The sequence below is a fragment of the Etheostoma spectabile genome, chromosome 8 (assembly GCF_008692095.1).
Source record: "Etheostoma spectabile isolate EspeVRDwgs_2016 chromosome 8, UIUC_Espe_1.0, whole genome shotgun sequence".
NCBI classification, from domain to species: Eukaryota; Metazoa; Chordata; class Actinopteri; order Perciformes; family Percidae; genus Etheostoma; species Etheostoma spectabile.
The window spans coordinates 1,089,313-1,109,015 of record NC_045740.1 but is presented as its reverse complement, the minus strand read 5'-3'; the positions used below and the strand labels follow the sequence as shown (position 1 = coordinate 1,109,015).

At 41.0% G+C, this 19,703-nt stretch overlaps 3 protein-coding genes across 3 annotated transcripts in view; all 3 read left to right on the top strand.

The window, feature by feature from the left end:
• Positions 1 to 3,163, top strand: part of steep1 (STING1 ER exit protein 1) — a 4,445-nt gene extending 1,282 nt beyond the window's left edge. Inside the window, exon 2 of the mRNA XM_032522804.1 lies at positions 2,146 to 3,163. Coding sequence (XP_032378695.1) covers positions 2,237 to 2,914 — 678 coding nt within the window. The 5' untranslated portion in view covers positions 2,146 to 2,236 and the 3' untranslated portion in view covers positions 2,915 to 3,163. The remainder of the gene's footprint in view (positions 1 to 2,145) is intronic.
• mt2 (metallothionein 2) lies at positions 259 to 1,340 on the top strand. The gene is made up of 3 exons (XM_032522811.1): positions 259 to 521; positions 635 to 700; positions 1,104 to 1,340. Exons 1-3 carry the CDS (start codon positions 497 to 499, stop codon positions 1,193 to 1,195), a joined length of 183 nt encoding a protein of 60 aa, XP_032378702.1. The 5' UTR covers positions 259 to 496; the 3' UTR covers positions 1,196 to 1,340.
• Positions 3,164 to 7,500: 4,337 nt separating the features above from the next.
• Positions 7,501 to 19,703, top strand: part of nup93 (nucleoporin 93) — a 31,607-nt gene continuing 19,404 nt past the window's right edge. The window contains 3 exon segments of the mRNA XM_032522773.1: positions 7,501 to 7,663; positions 9,149 to 9,329; positions 10,009 to 10,126. Coding sequence (XP_032378664.1) covers positions 9,151 to 9,329; positions 10,009 to 10,126 — 297 coding nt within the window. The 5' untranslated portion in view covers positions 7,501 to 7,663; positions 9,149 to 9,150.

The following is a 19,703-nucleotide window of genomic DNA, read 5'->3' as shown; positions in this document are numbered from 1 at the left end:
AGATAGATAGATAGATAGATAGATAGATAGATGGGCTACTGTGGATTGAAACTGTGGCTGTATTAATGTAGACCTACGGCTATAGGAACGATAGACATGGACAAAGAGTAGTGCAGGGAATCACTTAAATAAAATAAATAAATAAACTTTGTAACACGTGTTGTACTGATGTAATTATGTTGTTCTCGATAATTATCGCCGGGGGGGGGCTCGGGGTCTTGCCTATTAAAAAGTGTTCATTAGTGTTCAGACAACTTGCCAACTCGTCCTTGCCTGGGAATCTCTGCTCTCGTCCCGCTGGTTAACCAACAAGTCGTGTGCACAAACCTCTTTCTACGTGCCTGCGTGCAGCTTGACAGGCGCTATTTGCACACGGTCCTGTTGTCCCCAGAACGCTATAAAAGCGGCGCCCATGCTGTGGTAGCCACAACACTGACTCAACTGAGACCCGGGACACACCTCCTTCACACGAAGACACGCGAAATCAACTGAAAAAATGGATCCTTGCGACTGCGCCAAGAGTAAGTTTGATTATTTATTTTTTTTGGTGGTGACCATTTACGTTTATCCTGTGGTGTAGGCTGGTGCGTTAGCGGGCAACGTGATAGTAATTTGGCTTGATTTTGTTTTCCAGGTGGAACCTGCAACTGCGGAGGCTCCTGCACTTGCACAAACTGCTCCTGCACCACCTGCAAAAAGAGTAAGTTAAATGGCTTTCCTCAATCAACTGCACGGCGCGAGTAGTAATTTTGTTATTGGATGCAATAAGTCCCCGAATTGATACGATTTAAGTATCTCCTCATTACTCTGCAAAGAGCCTGATGTATAATTTAAAATGTGCCTCTTGTGTTAATGTTGGAATTTTTCTGTTATCTGACATCACATTTTATATGAAATTATGGCTGCCCGGCCACGTGCCTCTAATTGGCGTAATGAGCTGCAGCGTCAAATGTAACACTCGCAGGACCAATTTTTGCATTTTAGAAAATATGCAGCGACTTGTGTTGCCATTAATGTCATGTCCTGAACTTTAGTGTGGCAGCTACCTGTACCACCAATATAACCGACTTAAATGAATTAACCACTGCTTTGTCTAATTGCAGGCTGCTGCCCATGCTGCCCATCCGGCTGCACCAAATGTGCCTCTGGATGTGTTTGCAAAGGGAAAACCTGTGACACCGCCTGCTGCCAGTGAGGGTCCTGTGACATCAGCCCTGTTCTGCCCTTATTATGATTGAGCCGGTGTGCACTAGTTTGAATGAATTACAGCTGAAAGTGTTTGCTGAGAAATGATGCACTTCGTACTGTCTTCAATGTTGAAATAAATGTGGTTACTATAAGTTGCTTGTGGGTTTATCTTAACTGCCAAGTTTGTATAGGGTTTGAAGCCTCAGATCGCCTATAAAATGAGCTGAGGTGGTGCAGTGTAAAGTCATCTTAACAAGGTCACCCCTTAGAGGAGAAGGTGGCTATACAAGGCTGAGGCTAGCAGTTTATTCCGTGACCCAAACAATTACAAGGGCATGCATTGTGACAGCAGTGAGCAGTCTTAATCTGGGTGGGTATCTGCCTTAACCGATTAGAGCAGAGAGGTACAGCCACAAAAACTGACCATTATGTCAGGTTGTGACATGAACAGTAGTCTACCTGAACTGACTAGTGCTTGTTACTGCATTCTAGGAGGGCAGTGATTCTTATAGGGGATGATGAGCTACTTGTGTGTTTTTTTTTTTTAATACACTATACCAACCCACATTTCATAAGGTCTAAGTTCGTTTTAACTGCCAAGTTGAAGCTAAGCTTCCAGGTCCAGCCTAAGGCTTGTCCAGAAAAGGCATAAGTAGCCCATGTCACCCAAAAACCGTCATTTACTTAACATGCAGGCGTTGTACAATCCCTAAGAAAAATGTGCGATTTCAATTATCTCTCAGACCATCAGTGATTAGAATGGGATTCATTTTGGGAGAGAAATTAAACAATTTTCACGGAATGAATGGTAAATGAGTTTATTTTGGCCTGTGCGTAACGTAATCACGCGGAACAAAAGGAAGAAAAAGCTTTGGTTTCAGGTAGGAAGCGTAAAAGTGACGGACACCGGAAATGTTTCGTCTTACTGTGCTGGTTCCGGGACAACATTTTACACAGAGCTTTCGTAGTCATGGCGTTTAAACAGTAGCATTTAAATAGACGCCAACGTTACTGGTATTATACTAAATTTAAGTGTCTAACGTTAAACATGCCGAAGGTCGTGTCTAGGAGTGTTGTGTGCTCGGACACCAGAGACAGAGAGGAGTACGACGACGGAGAAAAGCCTCTTCATGTCTACTACTGCCTGTGCGGTCAGATGGTTTTGGTGTTGGACTGCCAGCTGGAGAAGCTGCCCATGAGGCCCCGGGACCGAGCCAGGGTCATTGATGCGGCCAAACATGCCCACAAGTTCTGCAACGTGGAGCAGGACGAAAACGTGTACCTGAAGAGGGCCGAGGGCATCGAGAGGCAGTACCGCAAAAAATGCGGCAAGTGCGGCCTGCTGCTCTTCTACCAGCACCAGTCGAAGAACAGCCCGGCCACCTTCATCGTGGACGGAGCCGTGGTCAAGTTCGGCCAGGGCTTCGGCAACACCAGCGTCTACAGCCAGAAGCAGCCGGAGGCTCCGAAGAAAGTCCGTGTGATGATGACCAAGCGGACCAAAGACATGGGCAAGTTCAGCTCTGTCACAGTTTCCACCATCGACGAGGAGGAGGAGGAGATCGAGGCCAGGGAGGTGGCGGACTCGTACGCCCAGAACGCCAAAGTTATTGAGAAGCAGCTGGAGAGGAAGGGAATGAGCAAGAGGAGGCTGCAGGAGCTGGCCGAGCTGGAGGCCAAGAAGGCGAAGATGAAGGGCACACTTATTGATAATCAGTTCAAGTAGAGGAGACTCAATTAGGGACACACTGGGATTCAAAAGGCCCCTCTGGAGATCCTCTTCCGCAGCGGACCCAATGACTCTAGTCCCTGTACTGGCCACTCGTTTGTCAGCCTGTACCGGACAATATTTGGACACATCGGTAATACAGGACTGATTTGTCTATGTTGCATATTAAGAGGTTGAGGTTGTGTACCTTTCTACGCCTGTTTTAAAATGTTATGTACAAAACAATTAAAAGACCAATGATACCAATTTTTTTTTGGTAAAGATTTTATTTTTGCGGTATTATTATTATTATTATTTTTTTTCTATAGGACAGCTTAGACTTGAAAGGGGTGACAGGTCGGAGTCGAACCCGCGGCCGCTGCGTCGAGGAACAAACCTCTATAAATGGGCGCCCTTTCCACCAGGTGAGCTACTCGGGTGCCTTGTTTAGGCTTTTTTAAGCATGTGTTCTGCGTGTAATATTCCCCGTGATGTCTGGAAATGGTGGAAATCGTTAAGTCAGAGTTCAGTCGCTGATCTTAAATACTGGTGAATAGTGTGTAGAGTTCTTTTTAAACGTGTGTTGGTGCAGACTTCTTAATGTTTATATGAATCTCCGTATGATAGAATAATCAATACGACACTATGCAAAATGGAATTTGTTTGTAAATTTAATAGAATAAAGGGATCAATAGATAGAAAAATAATCGATCATTTAAATTTATCAAGACAAATTGCCAAATGTTCTAAATTGAATATCTTTAGGTTTCGGATCCTTGGTAGGACAAACCAAGTTATTACAAGACATCAGCTTAGGCTCTTGTGATGAACATCTTTTTTGGTTTATGTTACGAACTAAATGATTAATAGAAATAGAAAATCTTTAATCACCACCTTATAAACCAATTTGAAATGGCCGTGTAGACCTTTATTCCCAGATGACATTTTAGCATGCCACAGCAGGCAATGCACGAGGGTAAATAATAGAATTATTCATGGCTGAATTCCATTTAGCTGCTTCAGTTTCAGAGAAGTATTGTGCATGCTAGCTCACTGTTCAGGGGTACTCCGGAATAGCATAGGGCCGTTGTTGATGTTTTATTAAAAACAAAGAGAACTTATTTTCAGAAGACAAACCAAACTACAATGATAGGGTAATATAATACCTCAAACCATTAACAATACTAAGAAAAAAGCATTATATACAGTATTTATCAGCTATAATAGAGACAGACTATTGATGTTTTCTGTGTCAGACAGAGATTCGTGATCCGGTCAGTGTAGGCCATGGTTACCTGGCCGGTCAGAACCTTGATGTTGGTCAACACAACACAGGACAAATTGGAAGAACAATGTGTGTTAGAGTGGATCAGACCTTGGCCACAGTGGAAATAAAAGTAGGGCTGCAGATGTACGCTTTTCTTTCTCTTGGCAAAAAAACAGAAATTTGTTTAAAATGTTGAATGGTTATTGTTGGAATAATTCCATTATCAAGATTAGACAGAGACCACTGAAGTTATATCAAAGTTATTTTTTACTTGTGAACACTTGGAGAGTTTCTACACTACAGAATAGTACAGAAAACGCCTAATTGGAAACAAAGTCATAACATAGTTGATGTTGTCTGTTTCATTCGGTCTGGGAGTCTCCTCGGCCTGCTCTGCCCCCAGAAACATCCTGGGCCTTTCACAAGGACAGACAATGTCTCTATGGTTATCTTTTATAGAGTGATCCGTATATTATGGCATGCTTATGCAAACATTTCTAAAAATAATCAGAGAAAAAGTACGTATCATAATTTATAGTTATTTATAAATGCAACTACAAAATGTAATAGCTACATTTCACTGTCCATTGCAGAGAAACATGAGTAGGTGATGGCCCGAAAATGTCTCCAAAATTGAAATTAATTTAGCAAAGGTATCCAGTATATGTTCAAACCTATAAACATCCACTGTTTTAAAGGCCAAAGGGCCCTGAGAGAAAAGTTATAATATAATAAGATTGCTAAGTTTCCTTTAAATGTCCCATGGCCGGTGAGTCATCATGTATCATACCAATGCTCCTAAATGGAGTGAAGCAGTTAGTGGTTATAAATCACACCTGTGATTTTCCTTCTGGGACTTCTTCAAATGTCTGCTGTTGTAATGTGTTTTTGTTACCTGTAAAGTCTGACGTTTTAATTTTAATTTGGCAGGCATGCAGATTGTCATATTTTGTCCTTTTTGAGCAAAAACATTCATACATCGGCTGCTTCTATTTTATTGCTTTCTGTGTTGTATAACAGAGAAAACAGTTGTACATTCTGTATTATATAATGAAGTAGCTCCGGGGCTTTGTCCCCACATGACTAGATCTGTCCTAACTAAACAACAGCCTGTAGCCTGGAAGCAGCCGTTCATCAACCAGCTGGGCTTTATGATTCAGGCCACAGCCAGGGGTTTCCTGTCATCAGGCAGCCGGAAGGGCTGAAGTATGACCAGCCCGTTCTCTCCATGTGGGGACCCACCAGACAGTTGCTCACCTACAGCCTAATCTAGAGACTTTTATTTTCAAGAGTGATGTAACGACTGTAACTTTAGAGTGGAAAGCAGCGTTGAGTGTGTTTGATAAAGAGCAAAACCTCTAAGCATTTGTGCTTAATAGACGAGTTATTGTGAAATTCTACACCAAATTAAAGCAAAGGTAGTTCAGTGACATCTGAACATGACATCTTTCAAATGAGATACACATGAATATGAGAAACACAACAATCTAGTAACCCATCGAAGAAATTGTCTGTCCAGAATCAACATACACAATGTATCTATTTTCAAAAGCAAATGTTTTAGATGGCTAGACTTGAACTTTTTAAGTAAAAATCTTACCTGTTTATTTTTTGAGAATTGCCCCCTTCCTTACTTTCTACTACGTCCTTACTTGGACCACGCACGCGCACGCACACGCACACACACACACACACACACACACACACACACACACACACACACACACACACACACACACACACACACACACACACACACACACACACACACACACACACACACACACACACACACACACACACACACACACACACACACAATACCAGCGTCTCTGTCACTGCTGGTAAAAGATGTGAGATTTCCTTTTAAAAACAAATTGTGATTATTTTAACCTGGCAATGATCAGGTGTCTTTCCTGCCTTCAGCCCAATGAATCTTGTGCTGTCATAGAGGATGGAGAGATTATGTACATGAGCACTGAGTACAATTAATGAGTCATGTGCTTAGTCTGTAACTGTAATAATTGAATTTGCAATTAGGGGTGCATCATATACCGACTTAATATTGTTATCGCAATATTATACCAAAAAGTGTCACATTATTTTGTTTATTTAATGGCAGTTAATACCCCAAACAAGCCTCACTAATTTATACTATATATAGTGTTTTTGCTAGTGGCACAAAGTACAACAAGAACTTGAAGAGACATCTAAATCACCAATGCTATAAGTATTATTTGGCCAAAGACATGATGCCCATCCACACAGTGGATAAAAAGGGCTATCAATATTGTTATATTCATAAAGGTATTTGGTCAAGATTTTTGTAATATCTGACTTTCTCCAAATCACTAAAAGATTCAAGAATATTGAAACAAAACCACAGAATTGAGAAATATTTTATCCTGCCCTGGTGTCTAAGTAACCTTACACTGTATCCTGACTTGTCACTGGCGCTGATTATGTTGAAATACATGATTTGAAGGTGTGATGTTTTTATTGAATACACATCAAAGAACATACAAGCATCCTAGAAAATAGGTTGACTATAGAGTGCATCACAAACATCAAAAGAAAGAAAAATAAAGGGTGATTTGCATAAAACACATGTAGAATATATGTAAATAAATGTAATTTCTTGATCACGTGGCACAGAACAAAACACAAAAAGCAGAGGTTTCAACAATAAGGGGCATACGTCAAGGCAACAAGAAATGAGATACATCTCTTCAAATTTGTCTTGCAATTTTAATAAAGTACATTTTAAGTACAGGGCGTAAATTTGAAATCATTCATAAAACAAACCAAGGAGGCCTTACTGGTTCTCCATTTGCTACAATGAATATGATAATTATACCCAAAAGAATGACCATATTAATCACGTCAGAAAAAGATGAGGCCATTTATTAGAATGTGCCTTTTTTTATAGTGGACAATGTTTACATGTAAAACATTGCACCTGTACATAAAGTCCTCTATCATAACCGTGAAACACTTTGGATTTCAGAACAACACTTGTTATTACATGGGTTATCAATTTAATTATTGTCATTAATTATTGAATTTAGCGATACTGATTTAACATTTAAACACATTAAAATGTTTTGGATAAACTAAAAGAGTGATACTGGAATCACTTTACACATTTTAAAATACTCTCTATTTGTGCAATTTAAATGATATTTTCCTAAAAATGCCATATAATCCAGACGGTTCTGATAATGCAATACAAAAAATCATTTACACACAAAAGGACTTTCTCGAGCCAATCGATATAGTTGGACTTTGTCAAAGTCCACCCGTCCAACTGGCAGAGTAGCGAGGTGTGTCACATTTGAAAGAAGTCGACGAAGAAGAGCACTGGGTATCGTCCAATCAGAATCGACCCCAGAAGTGCCGGGGTAAATAGTATACTTTCACACATGCTGTACTGCTGAGCTAAGTTTATAACCGTAAACACATTCACCAGAAGAATACAGACAGGACAATACTTACAACAGGTATGACGTTTGTTTGCCTGCAACCAAACCTGCCTGCAAAGTAATTTTTTTTTAGATGAAGATTTTTAAATGAACTGCGGGTATGCTAAATAACGTTAGCCATTTAGCCTACTAGCTAGCTATCTCTGGAGCGCCATTCATTTGGACATAGCTAAAGCTAACTAGTGGTGCATACTAACAAAGCTAGGCCGGAAAAGAAAAGTGTCTAAAAACGGGTTGTTGTCATACTTTGTCTATCTACTTCCCTCTACAGTTAAAACAACCTCTCAGGCTATCTCTTGAAGTAGCTAACGTAAGGCGAGTTTCTAAACTTGCTAGCCGTGGCGTTGTGCTAACGCTAAACCAATCTGACAACCACGGCACTCCTAGCGCGCATGCAATGTCATTCTGTGTATGTCAGCTGTCAAGAAAGGTTCTGGTACCTGTAGCTTATGTCCTTTAAGCCCAAGCCTACACAGTTTCCTTGAGTTTGTACGGCATGTGCTTTATACCGTTGCTTTTAATGCTAATGTTTGTGGCAGTGGTGAAATCATAGACTGCATACTGATAGCTATGTTAAATAAGATATGACCACCGCTAAAAACCTTTACATTAAAAACACCAAGTATAGGACACATTCCATTCAAACTGTGAGTTATATGTATTTATACACAGTATGTGTGGTATAATGAAATAAAGAAGTGACCCTTCGAGGGATGGTGGTCAGATATGTAGAGAAGCAAGAATATCTAACATGGGTTAATCAATGTTCCATAGAGAAATCCTAGTTGAGTCAGCTGTTTCTGATGTGTCCAATTACAATTTCCACACTTCTGTAGTCTTAATTTAAACAGTTCCCTATTTACACAGTCTTTTGTTTTGTTTGCTCTGTACTCAAGGGTGTTGGATTCGAAATGCAGCTGTGACCATGGTCAAGTAGCTACCTTTTAGTTTGAATATGAAGTTGGTTACTATTAATAAATCCATCGTGCTGAATTATTCAGGCAATAAACCCGTAAAAAAATATCACACCCATTCCCATCATCATTCCCTGGTGATGCTCCGCCAGGCCTGTGCAGCAGTTATCTTTACTGATGCCTTGTTTTGGGTTGTTGTTTTTTTAAATCTGATAAATACCCCAACTGTTGAACATTGCACTTATCACTTTTCTGAATGATAGTGGTCCTTGTGCTGTTGTATCTTTCTAAGCAGACAAAATATGTCTGTATAATTCTGTATTCATCCAAGTCATTCAAGTTTGTTGTATCCATAAAACACTGTTCATCCAGTACTGTGGATGTGAATGCTCCACTTGAAGCTGTTTCATGTAAAAAAAAAAATAAAAAAAAATGCTGGAGTACATGATTTGAGCAATAAAGAAAAGCAGCATCAGTGTCCAACTAGTTCCAGTCTTCACTTAGTACTGTGGACTGTATCTCCCAGATGTATGTAATCTAAATATATTATCTTTGTTTATACTCATACACTCTTCCTCTCCTTCTAGAGGTATGGATGCGGAGGGTTTTGGAGAGCTGCTGCAGCAGGCAGAGCAGCTAGCTGCCGAGACAGAAGCAGTGTCAGAGCTGCCGCATGTTGAGAGGAACCTTCAGGAGATCCAGCAGGCAGGGGAGCGGCTTCGATCCCGCACCCTGACTCGCACCTCGCAAGATGCTGCTGACGTAAAAGCGTAAGTAATACGTCCCATGCAGAAAGGGTCACGACCCACAGTCAGAAAATCTTTGTTCTAGTCTGTTCTTGTATAGTGTTAACATAACCTACACACATCCTAAAACAAATCCATCCGCTTCTGTAAGCTTAACAGTTGTCTGTCATTTTACATTACTACTCACCTGCTACCCTTTTATTCTTTTAATAATAGATAGTTATGTTTTATTTTTATTTATTTTTGACATTCAAAACCACTTTTTTTTTTTTATTTGATTTTTTTGGGGCATTTTTGGCGTTTATTTTGACAGGACAGCTGAAGACATGAAAGGGGAGAAAGAGTGGGGAATAACATGCAGCAAACGGTCACGAGTCAGAGTCAAACCCGGGCCCGCTGCATCGAGGAGTAAACCTCCACATATAGGAGCCGCTCCACCAACCGAGCCATCCGGGCTCCCAAAATTCAAAGCCATTTAATATAATGCTTTCCTGATTTATCAAACTTCTAACCCGGAAAATGTTTATGACACCTCCCATAGTTGTCCTGGCTTCCGTACTACACGTCTAAAGATCACACATTTTGATTTTGACATATAATATTTAGAATCTTAGAGAGGCCATTGATAATATATTTATATAATATTAATATATTCCATTTCATTCATTCATTCATTCTCACCACCTCTCTGTCTTACTCTCAGGTCAATCCTCCTTGGTTCCAGAGGTTTAGACATCTTCCACATTTCTCAGAGGTTGGAGAGTCTAAGTGCAGCCACCACTTTTGAGCCCCTGGAGCCGGTCAAAGACACTGACATACAGGTATGAATGATCTTATAGGCCACAAGTCCAACTGGCTGCTAGTTTTACAGTTTTATGACTCTAAGATTGTTTCACTGAAGAAAAGACTCTCCAGTGAGTGATTTTTGGGAAATGCCAAAAGAAACAGTCCAATTTTGTTTCAGATGTCATCGTAAGAAACCCTCTTTGGCTGAGCACACAAAGTTCAAACATTGACTTGCAGAAAGATTCTATTAGCCAGATAACCAGGAAATAAATTGTGTTTTGGGCTAACTTATGGAAGTAAAGTTAATTATCTACATATGATAAAATCTGCCTGCAAATTGGGTCTGAAAAAAATGCCTGTAAGTTGGAAATGTGTTGCTAGGGGCTGGCAGCGGTGGAGGTTTAAGGTTTAACAGATGTACATACACACAGGCACCTCGGTGAGTTTATTGTTCCCGAGGAGAAATAGACTTGCAGCTTGACCAACAGGCTCTGTTTTTATGAACGGTAGAGAAAGATCATTGCGGTCATAGAAGATGAACTGATGAGCCTTGTCCTTTCTTTTCTTTTTTTATTTACACCTGCCTTGTAGCAACTATGTGGAGAAATGTAACAGGAGTAGGTCTTCAGAATTCAAGGAGTCACACTCTACTTGTAGAATTTCACCATATTTAAAAAAAAGCTTTTTGTCCCTGTTTGTCCTCCATAGTACACATATGTAATACATATTAGACGTGGTTCTGAAGGATATACAGAGAACCACAGCTGAATTGTCGGAATAAACTCTTGTCACATGTACTTTGTGCGCTGTCATGTTTAGTCAGGTGTAAAAAAGGAATAGAGTTGGATGTCTGAATCTTAAAAGGTTTACACTGGCTGGCTGGTGGGCAGCTTTAACTGTGAAGCTGGGAATGTACTTGTTCCATTAGCGTTAACAGAAGCTCTACTCCATTACCGTTCAAAGCAGAGTGGGAAAATGCTAAGTGTGGAGTTAGAAAGATGTGAACTTACCAAAACCTCTGTAGCCTGCTCTTTATCTCTGCTTGTGGCTAGTGGCCGCTACTAGCATAACACACCCAAATCAGGAAGCAGGAAGAAAAATGACAACTCGTTCTGCTGCATTGATTTTAATGCTTTAAAAAACTGTCAATTGTGAGTACGACAAGGTGTAATTCAAAATTGATGCGCTTCACGGTGGGTTAGTGAAAGCGTTTGAGCATTTATTTATTTGTGGTGTTTATTTTATTAACAGTGAACAATGCATAATCCTTTACAATGCTCCACTTAGTAACGATTCAAAGATCTGTACCTTGTCTTTACCTCTTTACCGTTATTTCCACTTGAGACTGCTTTCCTTTTGACCTCTCTGTCTGCTTACCCTCTCTATTCTTCTGGTTCAGAAAAGTAGCTGCATTTCCCTGAGCTCCATCTTTTTCTCTCTCTTTGTCCCTCTTTTTCTATTACCCTTCTTAATCTTCTGTCAATATCTTTTCATTCATCTCTGTCATCACTCACTCTTTCTTTTTCTCTCTATATATATTTCAGTTTTTCTCACTGTCTGCTTTTTCACTTTTTCAGTTCTCCAGTTATTTCTCACTGTCTGCCTTTTTTTCTTTTGCATTTACTCATCTTTCATTCTTCCTGGTCTGCCCGGATGTATGCTAACTGACTGACTGACTGACTGGAAGAGCACTTAGATTCTGGCAATGTGGACACACACACACGCGCACGCGCACGCGCACACGCGCACGCGCACGCGCACGCGCACACGCACGCGCGCACGCACGCACGCACGCACGCACGCACGCACGCACACACGCACACACGCACACACGCACACACACACACACGCACACACACACACACACACACACACACACACACACACACACTCCCACTCCCACTCCCACACTCCCCCTCTCTGCTATTTTCCTCTTATTGGTTTATAAGAAAACCATACATTACAAAGCAATATCTCATTCAGTAGAATGAGTCCGCTGCTGTGTAGTCAAAACCACAGCTCCATTTGAACCAAATTTTGGGAAGGTGGTGAGAAGAAAGTCAGTACAGCAGCATTGTATTGGCATTTATCTTAAGGCCCATATCACTAGTAATAATTTATGTGAATGATTAATAAAACACATTTTTATCATATTGCATTACAAAATATAGGGGTTTCTACTTTTCTAGTTACTCAGTGTATCTGACTAGCTGGCCAGAAGAGAGGGGAGTAGTCGTCTAATAAGCTGGCTGCTAGCACTTTGGGAATTCTCTTTTAATTAAGATCATGTGAATGACATAAAAACAAATTACTCTCAATTGCAAATTGTGACTAATTGTGACTCTAAACTCACTGGGTGTGTTTGGATGGATGACAAGCCCAAAAAATTAATCAGACTTAAAGGCCCATTTAACAAGAAATAACAAAACAACAGGGAAAGCTTGTGGTGACTTCTATTGTTCTGAGAAAACGGAGCCAACATAAAGCCAGACTGCAGTCAACGTTTTTCCTCCTACAGATCTCTATTCACCATCCTGCTGGGAGAGTGGCTGTTCCTTTAGGTCACCGAGTACACTGAGGTGAAAAGAGGTTAGTTGGAGCTGGGCATGGGCCGGTATGAGATTCTGACAGAATGATAACCTTCGGCAACAAATATTACGGATTCACATTATTATGGTATTGCAATTACAGCTATAAATTATTATTTTTGAAATGTCTGGGTAAAAAAACTTTTTCCCATTGAACACAATGTATTTTGTTTTGAAATAATAGCGGGAGAGGGATTTCTAAACTGCACTTTCTGTCCTTGAAGACCTTGAGATCTTAGGAACGGTATGACTGAAATTATAGCCGCGGTATACCTTGAAACCGGTAACCGACTCATGCCTTTAGGCTCGCTACTTTTCCCTGAGCTCCATATGTCTCTGTCTCTCCAGTCTGAATATAGTCTAGATTAACGTGAAGTCAGTTAAACTGGAGACTAGTTTCTAGGTTTATGAGCGTGCGTGAGCATACCACAAGTGATTTACTGCTTGCCTCTGCAGTTTCTTCACACACAAATCCCGAAGGAATTGATGTGTAAATGATGCGTCAGTAATAGCTGAACATAGTGCTGAGCGAGAAAATCAAATATATGGAGAAAATCTAATATCACGATTTCTTTGACCAAATACGTCATTATCGATACCACCATAGTACCGATATTGTAGTGTTGACTATTGGTGCTATCACAAAATATTTACACAACATTTTTGATAAATAAACATCAGTAATGTGGATATAAGGACTAAGTGTGTAAAGGCAAATAATAGAACAGTTAGAACAGTCTGGTAAGGTCAGAATTACATCACTTTACTGTAATGCAACCGTTAAAACCAGGAAAAGACAACTTATTCCATACTACAATATTACAATATCCAAAATCTTAGACGGTATCTAGTCTCATATCACAATATCAATATATTAAATAATTATTATATTGCCCAGCTCTAGCTGAACACGTTAGAGACCATCTTACTCTAGACAGCCATACAGACACAGAGTCCTAGATTTAGGGCTTCATGGATGTGGGCGTGGCTGGTTATGTACAGAGTAGACCACATTTCTAGACTACATCATGCATCGCTTTGTTAATGTAGCTTTTCATCCCTTGTCTCAGAGTGCTGTTAAAACGTGGATACATTTATGTCGCAATCTCCCCCCATCAAGATTGTTCTGTTCAAGTGCAGACGAGTAAACTCCACAATACTGAAACACAATTCTTGCAGTGAACAATTTTGATCATTTTGTGTTCTATTATAAACTTGTATATTGCTTTGTTTTCTCCCCTATTGCTTGCCAAATGTTGATGCCCTACAGTTATGTGATGGGATTTGTGTAAATATCATGAATGAAAACCGAATGATGTTATATTAATTAATATTGGGTTGTCCAAATGGATGGACATTAGGTCATGAAAGATCATGATTATCAAGCTTTTTTGCCACACATTGTCCTAGTCAATATTATTTGTACCGGATGCCATGTAGGGTTTGGCATCATTTGAATTTAATTGGGTCCCATTATGCTTACAGATTTGTTTTTCTTATCTACAGCATGCATGTATAGATGCATGCGTAACTAGGGAATTGAGACAGAAGCACATTAGGCTCAAACAGGAATCTGAAAATGTAAATTAGAAGCATGTTTCTTAACCAATCCCCCCAGTTTGGGACACTCTAATGCTACAGAGTACCGACACATCTACAAATTCACATACCACCAGCTGTCACCACACGGTAGACATCTTTACAATTAAATCCTTGTTCTCAGTTTGCCATTTAAGGTAAGGTATGTTCTGTGTGTTCTCTTTGGGTAAATATTAAGGTAATTCTGGGTTGTTCTTTTTTTTTCTGTTAAAATAACGGAGGGTGAACAGAAATATAGAAAGGCTAAAACCAGGAGAGAAGAGGATGTAATAAGCAGCAAAAGAGGATGGCGATCAAAGGAAAAGATGGACAAAAAAATGAATAGAGCGGTGCTGGTAGAAAAATGGCAACCGGCTGCAATTTTTTTCTGTCTCTGTGTCCTCGTCTCACTTTTCCCTGTTCTATCTTTCTCTACTAGGGCTTGCTCTCTCCTTTTCCTCACCTCACTCTCTTTCAGCTGGTGCCTCTGCTTACTCTCCTTTTCTCTTTTTCCTCTATTTTTTCCCTCCCTCTCCCATTTACATCCTTTCTCTCCCTCCTTTCTCGTCTCCTGCCCTCCCCAACCCTTAACATAGACACACATCCCTCAGCAGTGTAGGCATGCGTTTAGCGGATGCAGTTGGCTAAGCCCAGAGCATCAGCCGAGATAGACGAACACTTCTGACATAGCGTGCGTGCGTGCGTTTGTGCGTGTGTGCGTGCGTGCATGCACTGGCTCCTTGTGCAGGTTGTGCCTGTATCTTTGTCAGTAGCAATCAATTGCTGGCATACAATGTCTCTCCTTGTGCTTATGAATGAATTAATGAATAAATGTGTGTCTAGCGTAGATTTGGCTGCACATTGGCAAATGCATTCTCATCTTGTCTGTGCTGACCTGCACAGATGAATGCGGCTGTACAGCATGTGACTGTGTGTGTCCATGTGTGCAACGTGCACAAGAATACAAATGGAGGTGTGTATTAACATGCTTGCTTTGTGTGTGCTGTAATAGTAAGCCTGCATATAGGAATGCCCCCCTCTTCCGAAATATGCCTCCCCAACTCTTCATTAACTAAACATGACCCTTAAGAGCATGATTAGCCTCATTTCAAGACAGGATGTCGGAAGCCATCAACTGAGGGGGAAAAAATCCATTACTATAATTGCATTGAGCTAAGGGAGGGAGGAGACAGGGAGGGTAGAAAGGAAGGATGCATAGATGGATAAAAAGAAAGAAAATGAGTGTGACTGAGGGAGGGAGGAGGCGGAGGGCCATGAGAGATGCTGGGATGAAGTGAAGGAGGGATAGAGAGAGGAAGGATGGAGGATGAGAGTTGAGGGAGGGGGTGTCAGCTGATGATAGGAACTGATATTCTATATGAATCCATAGTTCCTTCTTGTGTATCCCCCCTGTGTCTAAGCGCTCAGTTGGTACGACCCTCCGACAATAAAACCACCTCCAGTGAGTCTTGATGTGACACTTTCACTCGGCACTCCGGCTTGTGCACAAGAGTTACCGGCCTGTTTTCAAAACGGGGAAAGGCTTCAAGCCAAACGCCATGCCGGTTCGACAGGGCGAGGGGAACACGCCCCAGCATGGCGGCCACTGCTGCTGCCCTGGCACAGCAACACAGAGGGATGGAGAGGCAGAGGGGCGAAGCAGGTCTCCTCGGGCTGTCAGTGCCCAGATACCTGGGCACAGACAAAGACACAAAAAACTATTTTTTTTTTTTTTACTCTCTCTTGTCTCGTCCTGTCTTCTCATCTGTCAGTTTGTCTGCCAGGCAGGCAGGAGCTCAGCATGAGTGAGTATTGCCTATACACATGGATATGCTCACCCACAGACAGGCATGTGCTTTGTCTGTCACTTTTTTTTGTCACCTGTTTGTCTTTTCCTATCTCTTCTCTAGTTATGCTACATTGTCTGTGGCTGTATGGCACCCATTGACATGATGATGATTGTATAAAATGATTGTTAATGATTGCAGACGAATATCACTGTTTCTATATGTATACGTATACACACACACACACACACACACACACACACAAATGTGTATATTTGCTTTAGTACTTTACATATATACTCTACATTACACATGAAATGAAGGGTGTGGTTTCTCACACACACACACACACACACACACACACACACACTCAGGCACTGGTCGGCTCATTGTGGCAAATGAGGACAGAAAGCCTCCCACTTTTACTTTCTCGAAGGGTGGCACTGCGAGCACTCTTCCTATCTGCTTTGACTTTGTCCCTATGTCGCCTTTAGATTAACCGAGATCATGAATCTCTGCAACACATTTCTCAGTGTGTAATAAGCCAGATTGAAAGGGTGAAAAATCGGACTTGCCGATTTCGCCAAACACACAAAGATTGCATTCAGACAGACGAAGGCTATTAGAATGAAGGCCTGTGTGTGCCGGCACAGAGAATTTGCACATGCGTGCATGTTAACATGCGTACACACACACACAGAAACACACACAAGGAATAAGGATAGATTTTATGTGATTTGCTAAAATATGGTCATGTTTGTATGCGTATTTCCTAATTTATATCTAGTTATTAAATCTTTTTCGTGGATGTTTTCCTGTAAAAGCAAAAGCTTCTGGGCTGTCTGGCCAGCAGGCTGTGTGTGTTCACAGTGGGTTGCAGATCTCTGAGGATACACAATACAGGGGTGGGGTTACTGAAAACATACATCTTTAGATACACCTATTGCCCAGCACTGAGTTGATCATTGAAAGTGATAAGCATAATTTTGTCTTTTGTCATGATGTGTTATTCTATAGGCTCTTTAATATGACGCATTTTTGCTATTTTTCATATTTATTTTGAACCATTTAAAAGAAATCAAGGAGGAATTGAAGCAACAGCAGTGTTTAGTCAGAGGGAAATGTTAGGTACAGTGTGTCTCAGACCTGGGTGGCAATAGTGATGTTGTGCCTTTTTGCGATAAATCTGAGAATTTAGTCAAATTGGACGCAATCCTTAAAAGGGAACTTGTATCCAAAGTTTGTAACAGTAAAAAAATTAAGATCAGTAATATTTGATAGAAGTGACATTTTTTGTGCCTAGTGCAGGGCAATATGACCCATGAATCTATATTGTTTCTATTGTGATGTTGAAAAACCAGAGGCAACATTTAAGTCATTTGGACGATGCTTTATATTCTGATCCAGTTAAAAAAAAAAAAAAAAAAATTGACAGGACAGATGAAGACATGAGGGGGGGGGATGACATGCAGCAAAGGGCTGCAGGCCGGAGTCAAACGCGGGCCCTCTGCGTTGAGGAGTAAACCTGTGTGTGTGTGTAACAATAACAATATAATGTATGTATGTATGTATGTATGTATGTATGTATGTATGTATGTATGTATGTATGTATGTATGTATGTATGTATGTATGTATGTATGGCGTCTTATTGAGATAAGACTTATTTTAAATGACTTATTTTGGGATGGAAGGTGTTGGCCATGTCACCCAGCCCTTCTTGTGCATGAAGAGTTCTTTGTTAATTATTAATTAAGTAATATTTTGTGGCAAAAATAAATTTTCTTGTAAAAATGAAGAGCACAGCTGTTATTTCACAAAAAATTTTGTACGAGCAAAGTTGTTGGCAGTGGAAAAGCAGCAACGTGCAACAAAATGACACCGATGAAAAAATCTTTCCCTCGTGTTGCGCTTTAGTTGAGGCAAAAACGCTGAGGCACAGTTAACCAGTATTGCCCAATTTGCCATCATTGCTTTAGATTCAACCCCACCCCCACCCACTTGTTTCTGGAGAAGATGATTGTCTCTTTTCACCTCCAATTTACTGGAATAATAATCCGTCACTGGTGATGACTAATACAGTCTCATGTTCTCTTACGGTACATATATCCAGTAAATCTCTGTTACAACAATTCTATTCCTTTTTCCAGCGCAGCTCTCAAGTGAGCATTGACCTGAGCTCTCCTCTTGTTAGAGTGGTTAAATATAGACCTTTTCTTTGGCTCTCCTGGGAAAAATAGGGAGATGGAGAAAGAGAGGGAGGGAGGTAGCGGGCGTAGGGAAAACAAGGGTATGAGGAATGAACAAGAGAAGTATATGGTTGGTTTATTGAGAGAGAGAAACGTAGTTTCCTCAATTGATTCAAATAGACTAGAAGTATGAAGCATTTTACCAAGACCAAGTTAGACCTTTTAGTTTTAGCCCTCCTGATGGCAGATATTGTCACGTCAAGAGGCTTTTGGCGTTTTCCATTAATGGTACGTGCTCGACACGCCTCGGTGCCCCGTCCTCCTTATTCCACTGCAGATTAGTACCGCGTCATGCGTGAGGTAAACCGTGGCTGGTTGTTGTAGCAGGAAACTGCCATAACCTAACGACACACACACACACACACACACACACACACACACACACACACACACACACACACACACACACACACACACACACACACAAAACGTCGAAGGTGTGTTGCTTTTGATTCTCAGCATGGGGCTGTTGCCACAGCCAGAAGACACATTTAGTTTCAAAAGAAGCTGGAGGCAGCAAAAAAAAAAAACACCGGCTAAACTATTTAAACACATTGGGTTTGTTCAGGACAACCCCATCTGTCGCTAGCAATGATGACGCAGTAAATTATGACCAATGACGAAAAAATGACATTTGCCCTTCTAAATTGGCTCAGACTCTGCTTTGGTTTTTAAATAAAGATGTAAAGAAGCTTGACTAGTCTTTTTGTCTTCCTCTGTTAGTGCTACTTTGAGTCCTGTTTAATTGCTGTTTCTTAAATTTCTAGGCACATTGCTGACCCATTTAGAGCTGTGGCAAACCACTGTCCACTGAATGAGCAAGATGAGTTCAAAGTTTTTCGCCCCTGTATGATGGTTTCCTTCTTTTGTCAGACAATAGCATGTCATCTTCTTAATGGCATATTGATAGCATAATGCACTAAGGCCAGGTTAATTGGCCCAGACAGATTGTACAAGAAGTTATTCATTCTCACGGTGAGTGTTTTGTGCTTCCGTTTTGTTCTCTGTGTCAGCACCAAGGGATGAGAGTTTTAGACGAGGCGAGGAATGCAATGGCAGACAGAGGTGAAGGCTGACATTGGATTTCCGCTGTGTGCGGAACTGCTGCGGATCCGCTCCGGAACGCCGGAGGAATCATTAGGTTTCCATTAAAGTCAATGTGTGCATTGTTACTGACTGCGGAACGGCTGCGTCCCGACTCCGTCCCAGCTTCGGCAGTCCGCAGCAGATATGCAGACATTCTATTTTTGCCGTACGCCGGAGAACTCTGCAGGAATTCAGCACACGGCAGACCTAGCACAGAAACAAAATAAAGCATCCGGTTAATTTTCAAAATAAAATAGACCATGCTCACGGCGGATCATAATTCACAGCACTACACCTTGCAAACACAGCCCAGAGTTGTTTCCCCT